Raw genomic sequence first — 15,500 nt, forward strand, 5'->3', positions numbered from 1 at the left:
TGAATTATGTTTTGTAATCTTTATAAAAGCAATTTGATAAATCACATGATTTTATTAAAAATAAGTGTCAATTTTTTTTAATACGATTGATATTTTTTTCATTTCATCAATAGCTTAAGGATACTCTACCAATCTCCACTCATTTGCATCTTCCTTTGCTCCTGAATCTTTAGATAGATTTTATAAGCAACACTACGGGAAATTATACTGCAGAATTTGAGTCATTTAATTCTGGATGAATGTATTAGAAATACAACGGATACAATGAGCTCAAATTATAGTTGTGAAACCTCAAACATTTTTTACTTTATTCTTTTATTGAATTCATGCATTTACACGCAAATGAATGCAAGTGTTCTTCTCTTTACGTGTACAAGTAGTAGTACTACTTGAGGGCGAAAATCTCACAGCTCTTGGAAGTATGATTCTTCAGAGTATGATGTCAATGCATTTTTGCCATAGTAAACCCCAAGTCCCACAAGGGCCACAACCAAGTAGATTATCAGCATCCATTTCACCAATTTCTTGCACTTGTTCTTCCCTGCCTCCAAATCTTCAATGACTTCATCATCAACATGATTTGATCCAGAACCGAGGCTGAAATCTATTAGCCTTGTTTTGGTTCTTGAAACAGGCTTAGTCTTAGGAGCAGTAGGGGGGGTTGGTGCTTCTTTTGTATCACTTGAGCCTTCATTAGTCTTTGCTTCCAGAGCACCTTTTGTTTCAGATTTGTTGGTTTCCTCCTTATTCTGTGGTGTCTTTTGATCAGAGACTTTACCTTCTTGGGTTGGCTTTTGCTGTTCAATTTTTTGTGATGGGGGAGCTATTAATGTTTCCTTAGGCTTAGTCTGTGAAAGTTCTCCAAATTTAATTGATAGCTTAGCACCCTCAAACTTGGCAGTCACATTGTCGGTGTCATAATCAGAAAGAAGAGGCAATTCTAGATTGAAACGACGCCATCTGTTGTCAGTGATCAGTCGTTCACCCATTAGCCTTAGGGTGAGCTTTGAGGTCACTTGAACCTTCAATTGATCCCTTCTAAAACCTGTATATGGTGATAATAATATTGAAACCAGATGAAGTGTGTTTCTTTTTTGTTTTTGCAAATACATGAAGTTACATGAAAATTTAATAGAAAGCAAAGAGGCTTTATTTCTTTTGGTAACCACGGTTATTAAGCTTATGGCTTCTCAGTAAAACACTACGGCGCTTGCATTCTCATAAGTTTTAGGCAGATATGATATTTTAAAAAAAGTTTATGAGATCCATTCATTGCAAAAAGGATGTATTATGCATGGTGATATCATGATTTTGGATAGTAATTAATTATAACTCATTATTTAGAGTAAATTAATGCAACCTCCTATTTTTTAATATCCTTAACTAAAACAACTGTATCAATTAAAGATATAAGTGGTTAATTAAGGAATGAGGAAGGCAAAAAAAAAAGAGAGACAGAGAGAAAAATTGTAGATGATATTTTGAACAAAAATAACAAACTAATATTTGTCGGAATAAAAAAAAACAACTCTATCAATTTTATTCTATTGCTGGGCTAACAAATAAGGTGAACAAATTCGGAAATATTTATACACATATAATAAATTGAGTATTTTCTATATAAAAATCAAATTTGACGATGAACGTTACCTATAAAGACAAAAATATATGAAAACAAAACTATTTTTTTTATCTGTTGCTTATGCTATAACAATGAACTAATAATTAAGTTGATATTATTCCTCTAGGTTAGATTTGAAAACTTGAAAAAGCATTTACCTGGTAGCATAACATTGACAAGCCTTTCATTTCTATCCCATTCATACAATGGTACAAAGTCTTCGTAGACACGATCAGATGCTGCTGGCTGTGTCCTTGAACCCATTTGATTTGAACCTTGATTTGTTTCTCTTTTGCTTTTGCGTTTAATGTACGTATATTTGCTTCTTGGTATTGAATTGCTTCTAGGGGTTCTTTTTATACTCATAATTGATGAGGCAATTAGGACCATTTTGCACGCAAAATGTAGCATTTTGTTTGCTTTCTTAGTTTCTTTTCGTACGTTAAAACACTATTAGTTTGTGTGGCGGCGCAAGAAAAATAATATGCTTTAGTAACGAGAGGAGGTGACCCCGTTCTTTGGTGATGCTAAAACCCAAAAGCAAAAATTTGTTCCGAGTGCAAATCTTTAACCGACAAATAAAATTACAGCTTTTTTCCATCTCAAGATATATATATACTACTAGCTGCTTCGGAGGTTTTCAATTCGCACGTGTAATTCGTGTCTCCATGTCTCACTTTCTAATTTTGATATCAGTGTTTTACAAGATAAAAAAGATGGGTTAACTACATTATTAGTTTTTAGTCTTTTCTTAGAGTTATACTATAATATATTGTATTAGTCTTTTAATTATTATATTTATATTAAAATATTTAAGATTGTACGATAAATTTAGAATATCACATGACTTAAAAATTTAAAAGTTGGAAATTAATGAAATTTAGAAATGTTTTACACGATGTAAAAGAGAGAAAAGTTAGATTATCTTTGTCAAAGTTTAATGTTTTAGTTGGTGGACTCTGGAGAGAGAAAAATAATTTAAAACAACATAATTGATTCTGTTTGTGAAGATTTTTAATTATAAAATGAGATTTTGGGCAAATGAAAAGTGATAACATGTAGGATTAAATTCACTTAATTTAAAAAATAGAATGATTTAATTTAATTACTTGAAAAAGTTAAGGAATTAAAATCACACAGTTTGAATTGTAAATAGATTAAATAAAAACGATAAAAAAAAAAAGTATTCCAATGTAAGACATGAAACTAATATAAGATAATTAACATTCCATTAGATCATGCACCAATGTGCACTTACAGCAGGTTGATGTAATTGTACGTAATTAATCAACAACCTATACCTATATATATATATATATATATATATATATATATATATATATATATATATATATATATATATATATATCAGAAGCAGCTAAGTTGTTATTGCTTCCGAATATATGCTTAAATACACACTTATTGTGTGTTTGGAAATGCGATATAGAAACATAATTAAGAAATTAAATCGAGTTAGATTGAGAAAAGATGCCAAAGCTATGACTAATATCTTCAAACTGGACATGAAAAATCACCTTTAAAGTAACTAATAGCTTCTATTCTAATATTCTATAGGCATATATAATATTGTTATATACTCTTTGTATGTACGTAGGGATATTCAAGCATATATACATCTTCGATTATGCTTAAGCATCTTAATTCATCACATGTTTTCTAATTGAATAACCTATTGTTAATTTCATATGAAATCTATAAAAGGCATGTTAAGTTTGTATCTTCTTCTTTGGTGTATATCGAAGGACTCAAATATTGATATCGTGGCCATGCACTAATGAAGATTTTTTTTTATATAACTAAGAGATATAATTTCTCGCCCACCGAATCGGTTCATTATTTCCAATTCTACTCCATGTTCAAATCAGGATTAAACACCAAAACTTTAATAAAAGAATTTAAGTATCGAATGACTTGTGCTGCCGACAGTTTTTAAACGCACTCATCAACATATACATACACTGATCAACATATACATAAAAGGAATATATTTGTCAGTTATGAATTGCAATCGTAGAAATTGACTTGCATCGCTAGAACCACACGCACACAATATAGCAATTCTTGTTTTTGAAACCCAAGTCTAATTAATTTAACTGTGCCTCTGTAGGTGCATGTTGTTGTGAGATATTTAATGGATTTTCGTTTGTAGATGTAAGTAGTCGTAGGACTCAAATCCTTTGCATCTGTTAATATTATGCCAGTAAATTGCACTGATTACTCTGATGAAGAATTTAAACAATCTTTATTCAAATAAATCATTGTGTTTTTTTTTCTTTTCAAATTTTCTCAAAAAGAAAGAAAGAATTACATAGGGAAAACTGGTCTATTATTTTGAATCCAATTGTTCAATGATCAGACCAGCTGTTTTACTCCTTTATTGAATTCAGTCATGCGTTGACATGCATGAATATTACGCATATATGGGAATTAAAATTCCTTGAATTCCTGAAGTTCTGATCCTCCCTTATGAGATAACATGAATGCAGCATTTTTGACATACAACCCCAGCACCATAACCAATAAGATGACCACAAAAATGTTCATCCATATCTTTGGCCTCTTAATTAGCTTTGCACACTTGTTACCTCCAAACCCTTGCTTAACAATATCCCGGTCTTCTACTGATCTCAAACTCACAGTGAAATCTAAAACCCTTGTTTTCAGTCTCTGGGTTATCTTTGGTTTTGATGAGGTTGTTGTTGTTGTTCCTAATTCTTTTGCTGTCTCTGGCACCCCATTAGTCCTCACCTTCTTTTCAGCAACTACTTCTTCTGTTTTGTTATCCTTTTCTTTGTCATCATCACTAATTGGCTCATTCTCTTTCTGTGGTGACGACTCTTCTGTTTTGTTCTCTTCTTTCTCATCACTAGTTATTGGTTCTTTCTCTTTCTGTAGTGACTCTTGCTTATGAACCTGATCTTGTTGTTGTGATGGTTCTTTCTCTTTCTGAGTCATTGTTGGAGCTTCCTGTGGCTGTGGCTGAGACCTAGCAGCAGGGGTGATGAGCTTTGGAAACTTGATGCTTAGGACGCCACCCTCAAACTTAGCACTCACATCATTGGTGTCACAATATGGGGGAATGGAGAATTCTCTAGAAAAACGACGCCGCTTGTTCTCAACGATCTGTCGTTCACCATTGATCCTTAGCACAGGAGTTGAAGTCACTTGAACCCTTAATTGTTCCTTTGTGAATCCTGTTCATGTTCAAAGTATATATGTATGAAAAATGTTTGATGAACACACATGATACTATTTTACATCTATAGAGAGAGTTAAAAAAAGAAGAAATAAATAATAAATAATAAAATTTATGATGTAATTGAAAGAAAGAAATGAGAAATGTGATAATTTTAAGAACGTATCATCATTTTTAATTAGAAAAATAAAATACTATATGATTTAAAGTTTAAATTAGCATGCATTGCTTGGGGTAAAAGTAAATATTTTACATTATTATTAAATTATTATTCAATCATAATTAATGATATATATATATATATATATAATTTATTCTAGGGTTCATGAATGACTTTTACTCAAAAAAATAAAATTTATGAATATGAATTAGATCACTGAGTTGACACATACAATAGAAGGCAGTTGTTTGCTTATATAATAATTAAATGGAGTATTACTATAGGCTAAGTTTCACGGATATATATATAGGGTAAAATTAAACAAGTTAATTACCTGGCAGCATTACAATGAGCGTGGCACTTCCTTCGTCTTCAGACCATTCGAAAAAGGGATCAAAATCTTGGTAATCAAAATTAGCCGCTGATTGTGCCTGTGCCATTGTTACTATTAGTTGTTGTTGATCTTTTACTTTTGGCTTCTCTTGTTGTCTCGGTTGTTGGAGAATGAAAGCTCTGGCAGTGTGCTTTTATATGCACATTGCTGGGAAATTATTATGCATTTTGCACGCAAATCTAGTTCCTGTTAATTTCTCTTTTTGCTTTATTACTTTCTTTTCGTGCAAACATTGTGTCTCTGTTATTAGGGTGCTGGTGCACGAAAAATTATATGCTTTGGTCTCATAGAGGAGGTAACTTTGTGGTTTGGCGATGCTAAAACCTCCACGTGATTCCTGACTACAAATATTGGTTGGACAAAAGTTAAGGATTTTTTTTCTTCTTTTGTTAAAGAAAGATTTGAAAAAATTAAAAAAATACTATATTTTAAGTAACCGACTTCTTCGAAAGAAATAGTTACATATATATACTATGCTATTTCTATATCTAAAACTTTATAAAGAAGACAACATACACTGTGAAGTGTGAACAATACATATAAGTTCATTATTGGTTAACATGTTGATTGGTTAACTGTGATTGTTAATCCTTTAGTAAATTGGTATATTTAATTTGTTAACAATGATAATAATTGAATCGTTATTAATAATTTAAGTGTACGTCGTCAAGTGAAAGATTGATTTCATACGTAAAGGAAAATTTTTAAGAAAGAATAATAATAATACTCAATAAAATAAGATTTTCCAGGATGGTGATCGGACATATTTGTTCTCCCTCAACCAAATCATGTAGCTATGGAAGTCTACACACGAAGTTTTCTCCCTAAATGTAAACAAAGGAATCGCAAAAGAGGTTGTGTGGTGTTCTCCTACCTCACCTTTCTTCAAATTAAGTACCGATGACAGCTCTTTCAGTAATCCGGGTCCTTTGGGTTTTGGTGGCTGTGGTGTAATAAATATGGAAAAGATTTACACCAATAAGTTGTTCAGCAAATTATATTAGTGAATATTATTCGAAACTCACTGGGGCAATGGATTCAAGGTTTCTACAGATCTTGTGGTCACACAACGAATATTCATGCGAAACACTTGGGCATTTATCATGGACTTCAGCGTTCTTGGAGCTTAAATCATAGACATTTCATTGTGGAATCAGATTCTCTCACATCGATGGCGCTCATCAAGCAACGTTCTCCTCCCTTTCACGCTCATGCAGCTCTTATAAACAGCATAAGATCCTTCATGTCTTATCCATGGGAGAAGTTGAAGTTTCAACACACTTATAGAGAAGGAAACATGTGTGCGGGAAATAATAGGAGTGTATGTGGATTGATTTGGATTAATTTAACCATACTCATGATCTAATTTGAATGGATTGATTTTGGTCAATTTTTTTTAAAAAAAAAAACTCAAAATAAACTAATCCATTTATAAATAATTTGAATTGAATTGGATTAACTGATTAATATACTTAATTTTATCTTTATGTAATATTTTTTATAAGTTAAAATATTTATTAACTAAAATATCGTGATACATTACTTATATTTATTATCTATAGTCAAATAGTAAAAAAAAATCTGAGACTAAATCATATTATTATCAATTTGTTATCATCATTACATAAATTAACATTATTTTAAATATGATTTAAAAATTAAAATATAATCCACAAAGTCAAAAAACCCATAAACTAAAACTATTATGTCAAAGTTTAAAAATTTCAATATCTCGAATAGTGAAATGAGTAATGCAATTGAAATTTTAACAAAAATTAAAATATTTTGAAACAAATTAAAAATCAAAATATACGTTCTATGACCATTTTTGTTGTAACAAGTGAATAGATTGGATTAGCAAGTTCAAATATTAGAATCTGTTACTCAATTCAAAACTCAACGATTTTGATTGATTTAGTTTAGATTAGATCCAAATATAAAAATTGTCTAATCTAAATTGTTTGAATTGATTTAATTAGATCGATTTGAATTCGCGGATGACCTACACTCAACAACACACGTCACTTTAGAGATTATTAATTTTTTAGTCCCATGAAGTTTTCATTTTAGTTTCCAAAAGGTCTCTGTCGTTAAAATTCTTTAACTAATAGAGTTAAAAAAAATTTAACGGTCGATATCTTTTGAGAATTAAAATGTAAATTTTAAGGATTAAAAAATTCACTTGTTAAATTTTAGGAACTGAAAAATCCACTTATTAAGTATAAGGACTACAATGGATAAGTTTGAAAATTATAGAAATTAAAATGAGTAATTAAATCAATTATAAAAAATAATAAATTATTAAAAGTAGATATTAGTGATAAGTAACAATGAGATCTATTTAAAAACCTCAAAAAATTATAAATAAATAAAAGAAGAAAAGAGTTGAAGGAAGAGAGATGGGATAAGGCATCAATAATCAACAACTACTAACCATTAATTTTTTTAATGAATTTATGCACGTACATACAGATAATGATTTGTCTTACACCATGCATGTTGACAAAAGGAAAATGGTTTTCATAATGTTATTCAATATTTAACGAGGAAGGAAAAAATATAAATATGATAGAATTTATGATAGGATAAAAAAGAAAATGAAAAGTGTTGATAAAATATTTAAAATAATAACATATTTATTTATTATTACTCTTCACATAATATAACCCGGGGAAGTTAATTAAGCAATTAAAGCTCTTGGTTTTGGGGTCCTCCAAAAGATGTCTTGATTGCAGTCTTAGTGTAGTGCCCCATCAGCAACACAAGAATGATGAAGACCAAAATGTGGGGCACTTTATTTTGCTTCTTAACCTCGGAAACACAACCAGAAATCATGGCCAGGATTTTGTGCACCATGGCTATAATACTCTTACTCAACCCATCAGGACTAGTTTCCTGAGCTTTAGAGGTTATAGCTTCCCTAATGCCGTTGCTATCTGTTTCTGCATTGCCCTTCTCCTTCTTTTGAGAATCTTCATCATGATCTGCCTTTTGCTCCTTGAATGTAGTTTGTGCAGTTCCATGCATTTCTTGAGTTTCAGAAGTAGTTTTTCTTTCTTCTTCAGTTTTTGCTTTGCTCATGATCTCCTTCTGTGGCTTCTTTTGAGAATCTTCATGAGCTGCCTTTGGTTCCTGGGGTACTGGTGTTTGTGTCTTGGTTTTGAAATATTCTTCACTAATTTTGTCCTCCTTTGTCTCTTTTTCATTAACTTGAGGAGCATGTGGTTTGTGATCGGTTTTTGTTGTTTGCTGAGGCTTTGGAGGTTCTAGTTTTGTTGGTGTTGTTGTTGGTGGTGGTTGAGGCTTTGGAGGTTTTTGCTGTGTTGTTGGTGGTGGTAGTTGAGGCTTTGGAGGTTCTTGTTGCGTTGGTGTTGTTGTTGTTGTTGGTTGAGGCTTTGAAGGTTCTTGTTGTGTTGGTGGCTTTGGAGGTTCTTGTTGTGTTGGTGGTGGTGTTGTTGCTGGTTGAGGCTTTGAAGGTTCTTGTTGTGTTGGTGGCTTTGGAGGCTCTTGTTGTGTTGGTGTTGTTGTTGTTTGAGGCTTTGAAGGTTCTTGTTGTGTTGGTTTTGTTGTAGTTGTTGGTGGTGGTTGTGGTTTGAACACTTTGGGAATCCTTACATATAGCATCCCAGCTTCAAACTTGGCAGTGATCCCCTTGGTGTCATGATAATCAGAAAGGGGTTCTTCCTTGCGAAATTGACGTAATTTGTTGTCACTGATCTTTCTTCCACCACTCACCCTTAGCATACGGTTCGAGGTCACTTGAACCTTCATTTGCTCCTTCCTAAACCCTGTAATATCAAAGAAAATAGATAGATATATATGCACACAAATTATTTAATTTAACGCTTTAACTTCAAAGACAATTTTTTCTTTGCATATATACAGTAACTTAATTAGGTTAGATCACTTTTTTATACTGTCTGTTACACCCATTGAAAGTTTTTTTTTTATTATCAAACTTGTTATGATATATTTTGAGAAATCTAAAGATTTTGGTATAATTGTCTCTTGCACTAATAGTTGAAGAGTTTCACGATGATGCCTGGGTGTAAAATAATTATGGTAAAAGGTTAACAAACTTATTATAATAAAAAAGATTATAAATAATGATGTAAAATTATTTTATATTATTTATGTACATCACTTATTATATATTCTCATAATTATATAAATTTATATAAAAGTGTTCATAAATCGATCTAATTTAATGTGAATAAAAAAATAAAAAAATCAAATAAATAAAAAATTAAACTGATTAAAAATTGTAAAATGAAACTTTTTATTGGATCAGATCATATTTCAGATTTGAATTTAAAAATTGATTCAATTCAATCTAAAGTGAACTTGTACACATGCATATATTTTTATTCATAAATTTATAATCATGCTCATATTTGTTTTTATATATTTTAAAATTATCATATAACTTATACCTATTTATGAAAAATATATTTAGTTAAAGAAATTTTTGTGCTACTTATTTGAATTGATGAATTGAGATGGATAAATATATTAGACTTAAATATGATTTTAGTTCTTTAAATTTAAGTAATTATTTTTTAGTCCTTAAAAATAATTTATTTTTATTATTCCTCAAATTTGTGAAAAACTACTTCTAATCCCCTTTTATTTAATGTACGTACGGTTTCACAATTTATAACTATTTTTAACCTCAAATTTTTTTTATTTGTTAAAAAATGATTTCTAATGATTTTAAATTGCCAAAATATCTTACTCTTATGATTATATTTTACTAGTTTTAAAGAAGAAAAAAGTAAAAAAGATAAATATAAAATTATTATGACTTTTTATATATTTTGACTGATTTAAGTTGTCAGAAATTATTTTAAAAAAATTAATTAAAAAATATTTTTAACAATGACAAATTATCACAAATTATGTCATCATTAACGTAAAGAATGAAAAGAACTAAAAATAATTTTTTTTGAAAATTTGAAAAACTAATAAAAATAAATTCTTTTTTGAAGGACTAAAAATGATTATCCAAATTTAAAAAAAATAAAAATATATTTAAGTCAATATATTAGTATTAGTTATATAATCACATACCGACATATCAATGAAATGTTTACTATTTTAAATTATTTTTATTATATATATATATATATATATCTATATATATATATATATATATCCTATTTCTTATTTAATGTTTTTTTGAAAAAATAAGAGTAAGGATAAAATTGAAAATCAATCTAATCCAAATCGTCTTAATATGAATTGAAATTTTAAACTAAATCCTTTGGATTACAAATCAATAAAATTGAAGTAATTAGATAGAAATATTTTTTTTCCAAAATCAATTCAATCTAATTGACAAACACTCTTAAGTATGAACATATCAAGAAAAATAAACCAAAAGAACCTATCAACTCTTTTGGAACCTATCAACTTCTTTTTTCTTTTTTCTTTTCTATTTTTTTTTATTTTTTAATTACAAAATTGTCACTGTTTTAAGTTTTTCTTCTAAAGATTTATACAGGAAAAAAAAGGATTGATTTGAGTGAATTAATTTCCTGTGCAAATATTCCATTAGCGTGTCAACTGATTTAGTCTACTTTATAAATAATTATTATAATAAAACCTCATAAACTATACATAAACTGAATTGAACCTGGAAGCATTAGAATTAGGGTGTCACTGTCGTTCTGACGATCCCAATCAGATGGTGGTAGAAAATCTTCATTGACAGTTTCTGCTGTTGCTGCTGGTTGTACATTTGTCTTTTCATCCGACATTTGCACCTTAGCTAGTTTCTCCTTTTACTCTTATGTTCAGTGTTACTTATCTTTGTCTATTCTCTTGGAGAATGAAATCTAAGGCTATGTTAATTATATACATGCACATCGATGACTACCCTTGTTTTCTTCGATCGAACCTAGTTCTTGCTTTTCGTGCAAAGATTGACTTAACTATGTTAATGACTTTCTCGGTTGTCCTACGCTAGAGAAAGAGAAAATAACAACACATTGTCTCTCCAAAGAATACTTTACTTGTATGCTAGGCAATGTGAGCTTCTTTCTCTCTAAAGAATACATTTAATCAAATTCTTTAATGCGTGTAAATTAAGATAAAGACTTCAGATTGTTCTTGGTGAGGGTTTGCATTATTCCTTATATATTAAGGTTGCATGGACAAGACAGCAGCTTCATATATATTTGTTCTTTAATAGATTAGCTAGTGGTCTGTCACTTTTCGTTTTGGAGTTTGACTCAGTTGATTCTTATACCTATATGTTCCTCTTCATCTTAGGTGCCATGGTTTTATCATTGGCTACTCTCCTTTTTATGTTTTCTAAGGATTAAAAATCATTTCAAAATATAAAAAAAATTGTTAAAAATTAAATTAAAAAAACGTGAGATGAAATCCCAAAATTCCAAAAGATCGATATAAAACCAACAATTATCAATCGTCTACCGCAGAATGCATCGAGGGTCATATGTGATATCTGAGGCCTCCAACTTGCCTCAACTCATGATCAATTCGTTGTTGAGCTCCACTCTTAAATTATAATGTTTTACATTTTAATTTGGAATTAGGCTACATTGATTTTCATATTTAGGTGTCACTTTCTTATTGGTCTCATCATTGACTATTCTCCATCTTATGATTTTCTGGAATTAAAGATCATCATAAAATACACAAAAATTATCACAAATTTTTCAACTTCTCTCTTCTAATCTTCTTCATCCACGCTTTCTTTATTGGTGTTGTGGGTACTCTATCTCGTCCTCTTCATCCACTCATATGAGAAGAGTCTTGAAAGGAGATAGTAGGGTGACAACATCTAGGGATGACCATTGTATGCATAGATGAAGACAATTATCTTCTGGAATCTCTGGTTCAATCCATGAAAACGTTTGGATTTGTTCTTGTTTTGTCATGTAGTGAAAGATAACAAGAAATCAGAGCAAGAGAATTGGATGCAACACCGGAATCGAGCAGAAGTGAGAGCCCGAGGCTCGAATTCCTTTGACACCAAAAGGAGTGGTGGTGTTGTTTTCTGCTCTCAACAAAACTCTAAAAAATCACTACTAGAAAAATGCTGAACAACTATAAAAAAAGTTGGTGACAAATCACGATTGAGTTAGCGCCAGAAAACATCATTTGTCATTTGTCCAAAGCAGTGACTATATTTGTGACCAATTTTTTGGGCTGCAAATATGTAATCGGTAATTCGGTTGCAACATTTTTTATACTTTAAAAAATGTTTTCCTGAAAAAAACTGGCGACTGATTCTTTAATTGGCTGAGCGACTGATTCATTTCAGTCTCTATACGTAAGAATAGCGACTGAATTTGTTTTGGTCACTGATTAACAATATTTTGATTACTTAGAGACTAGTTATTGACCAAGGTCTAATAAGACCAAGTATAAGACTAATAAATCTCAAATATAATACTTATGATTAATCAATTAAAGACTAAAAAAACCCCAAGTGTAACCCTAATAATTAAACAAGATCCAATTATAACATGAATGACTAATCAAGATTCAAGTATAACATTAGTGACTAATCAAGAGTCAATAAGACTCGAATATAAGACTAATGACTAACAAATGCTCAAGTATAACCATTAAATGTGTCACCATCCAAGTGGCAAGTGAACAGCTTTGCGCTCCGTCGCAAGTGGTGGCCCATAGTAGCAATGGTGGAGGAGATCAAGACGCTCCTGGTTCTCGTAGAGGGATGCAGCGCATTCCATCTCTGGCTTCTTCTTCGGTTCCAATGCTCCGCTGAGGTGCACGAACATATCCCCCATGTCATGTTGCTCTAGTGTCTCCACCGTTTGGTGTTTCTCCTGCGACACTTTTTTTCGATCAGCAAAGAAAATATATTGAGCCAGATACAAGGGTACCAAAACTCATATACAAATACACATCACTAGTGTTTCAAAATATATAAATATTTACGAGTAACCAAGGCTATCCAAATCCAATCATAACATAATTAGTCTACTAGTTAGATTACTATGATGCAAATAAATCCCGTATCCTCATATATAAGCAATTGCTGCAATAACTCGAAAGTTCTCCACCAACAACGCACAACACAGCTCAGATTGTGATTAGCTTTTTCAGCAATTTCGTCACCTCACATCATATAGCTAAACCCGAGACACTAGATGCAAATTAAACTCCTACGACACTTACTAATTGGATGCTGGATCAACTCATTCCTCAACTGCTCCCTATTCGTTAATTTGCTGGGGATTGCGGGGATGGGTTTTGGTGAATTGGGATGGGATTTGTTTAGCAATTGTGGTTTTATCTTTATTGGGATTGATTATGGAGATGGATCGTGACCCACACAGAGATTTAAGAGTGGAACATTTCCCGTGCCTTAGTCATTGAAGAAGCTCAACAACGATTTAAGACTGGAGCATTGCCACAATATAAAGTAGGTTGTATCAGAATCTTAAGGTGCTCATCATCGATCTAATTAACTTTACGTATATATATATGCTTTAGCTTTATATAAGGATGGAGTTGCGCAACAATGAATCGTTTGATTGATTTTGAGCAGCGACTAATTAAAATACATACATCTATTTTTTAAACGCTTTAACCCATCATCTTCTGGCAGTTTCTAACATATACATAAAATAATCACCACAAATATTATGAGAAGATTAAAAATAAGGCCACCTCAACACAAAGGTGATTTTAAACAATAGAACTAGAAAAGCAAAGGGAGATAAATATTATACACTAAGATCCATTAATTTTTGTTTAAAGACTAAAATTTAAAATTTGAAAAAATTTAAAGACTAAATATATAGTTAATCCTTTTTTAAATTAAACAATAAATTATATTAATATTTTTAAATCAAATTTTGAAAAACAAAAGAATTAATAATTTTTTTGTTAAAAATATTTAGTGTTAAGTGCAAACATATATATACCTAAGTAGGATGGATATTAAGGGTTCTGTATATATATTGTCAATGTTATGTCATCCCCATGTCATGCTATATATATCAATCAATTATTACATTAGACATCTCAACTTCCGACTTTATATTTATCCACGTGTACATATTTGAAGCGTTAATAAAGAAACTATCATTTATTAAGGCATATCTAAGGTGCCTCGGTGTAGCAGAAGTCCAGAAAAACCATCTCATGAAAAAGACAATCTAGAGTTTATATATACAGCAGGGATTAAATAGATAATTATTATATATTTTTATAATTTAATATAGCTAGATTATAATTTTATTCATTCAATTCTTCAATTATATTTATATATTATTAAAATTATTTTTTGTCAAATTTATTAAAATTAAACAAAAAAATGAAATTATTTTAATATATTTTAAAATATATTTTTTAAGTCGATTTTAACTTATATAAATACATCAATATAAAATCTTATATATATGAAATGAAATTTCAATCAAATTATTAATTTTAAAGAAATATTATTTAATTGAAAGTTATAGAATAAAGTAATAATTATGTTACACCAATATAATTTGATTTATTATTATTATTATATGAAAATAGTAAGAGTATATTATTCTTTTTCAAAATGTTTACAATATTGTAAGATAATCAATTTTTATGCACAAATATTAATATAAAATAATTTTATATCTTCGACAATAAGTTCTTATGAATGGTATATAAAATTATTATTTCATTACAATTACATATTACATTTAAAAAAGCTTTTATTTTTTCTATAGATTATGAAATTATAAAATTTATAATTTAAATAAATTATACAAAATTAAATTTTATTGATGCTTTTAATATTCTTAAAATTATAATTATTATTCAAATAATTTTCTTTACAGGTATTTGAATAATTATTTAACTTTTAATATTTTAATTAATAATATAATTTATTTTGTGTCAAAATTATTCTCTCTCTATAATATAGTATTATATATATATATACATATAAATAGATATATACTAGTTTATCTTATCCTCTTGATCTTAACCTAACTCTATTTAATATAGGAAATACATTAGAGTAATAGGGTATGATACCAAATAAGAATAAGAAATATTACAATAGGATAAGATAATTAAAGTAATGAAAAGGAGATATTCTAAATTGTTTTTTATAAAAAAA

At 29.7% G+C, this 15,500-nt stretch overlaps 3 protein-coding genes and 1 long non-coding RNA gene across 4 annotated transcripts; all 4 read right to left on the minus strand.

Moving 5' to 3' along the window:
• Positions 1–202: 202 nt before the first annotated feature.
• On the minus strand, positions 203–1,963 carry LOC114384920. The gene is made up of 2 exons (XM_028344762.1): positions 1,780–1,963; positions 203–1,045 (listed from the first exon to the last, which is right to left on the minus strand). Exons 1-2 carry the CDS (start codon positions 1,883–1,885, stop codon positions 405–407), a joined length of 747 nt encoding a protein of 248 aa, XP_028200563.1. The 5' UTR covers positions 1,886–1,963; the 3' UTR covers positions 203–404.
• A 1,897-nt stretch (positions 1,964–3,860) lies between these two features.
• Positions 3,861–5,510, minus strand: LOC114384322 (inactive protein RESTRICTED TEV MOVEMENT 2-like). Its single transcript, XM_028343986.1, has 2 exons — positions 5,333–5,510; positions 3,861–4,836 (listed from the first exon to the last, which is right to left on the minus strand). The coding sequence occupies exons 1-2, from the start codon at positions 5,436–5,438 to the stop codon at positions 4,070–4,072; spliced, it is 873 nt and encodes a 290-aa protein (XP_028199787.1). The 5' UTR covers positions 5,439–5,510; the 3' UTR covers positions 3,861–4,069.
• Positions 5,511–7,901: 2,391 nt separating this feature from the next.
• LOC114384513 (proteoglycan 4-like) lies at positions 7,902–11,226 on the minus strand. The gene is made up of 2 exons (XM_028344207.1): positions 11,028–11,226; positions 7,902–9,180 (listed from the first exon to the last, which is right to left on the minus strand). Exons 1-2 carry the CDS (start codon positions 11,149–11,151, stop codon positions 8,081–8,083), a joined length of 1,224 nt encoding a protein of 407 aa, XP_028200008.1. The 5' UTR covers positions 11,152–11,226; the 3' UTR covers positions 7,902–8,080.
• A 1,611-nt stretch (positions 11,227–12,837) lies between these two features.
• On the minus strand, positions 12,838–13,844 carry LOC114383481. The gene is made up of 2 exons (XR_003660518.1): positions 13,568–13,844; positions 12,838–13,215 (listed from the first exon to the last, which is right to left on the minus strand). It is a non-coding gene; the product is annotated as an uncharacterized LOC114383481 (long non-coding RNA).
• Positions 13,845–15,500: the final 1,656 nt, after the last annotated feature.

The sequence above is a fragment of the Glycine soja genome, chromosome 14 (assembly GCF_004193775.1).
Source record: "Glycine soja cultivar W05 chromosome 14, ASM419377v2, whole genome shotgun sequence".
NCBI classification, from domain to species: Eukaryota; Viridiplantae; Streptophyta; class Magnoliopsida; order Fabales; family Fabaceae; genus Glycine; species Glycine soja.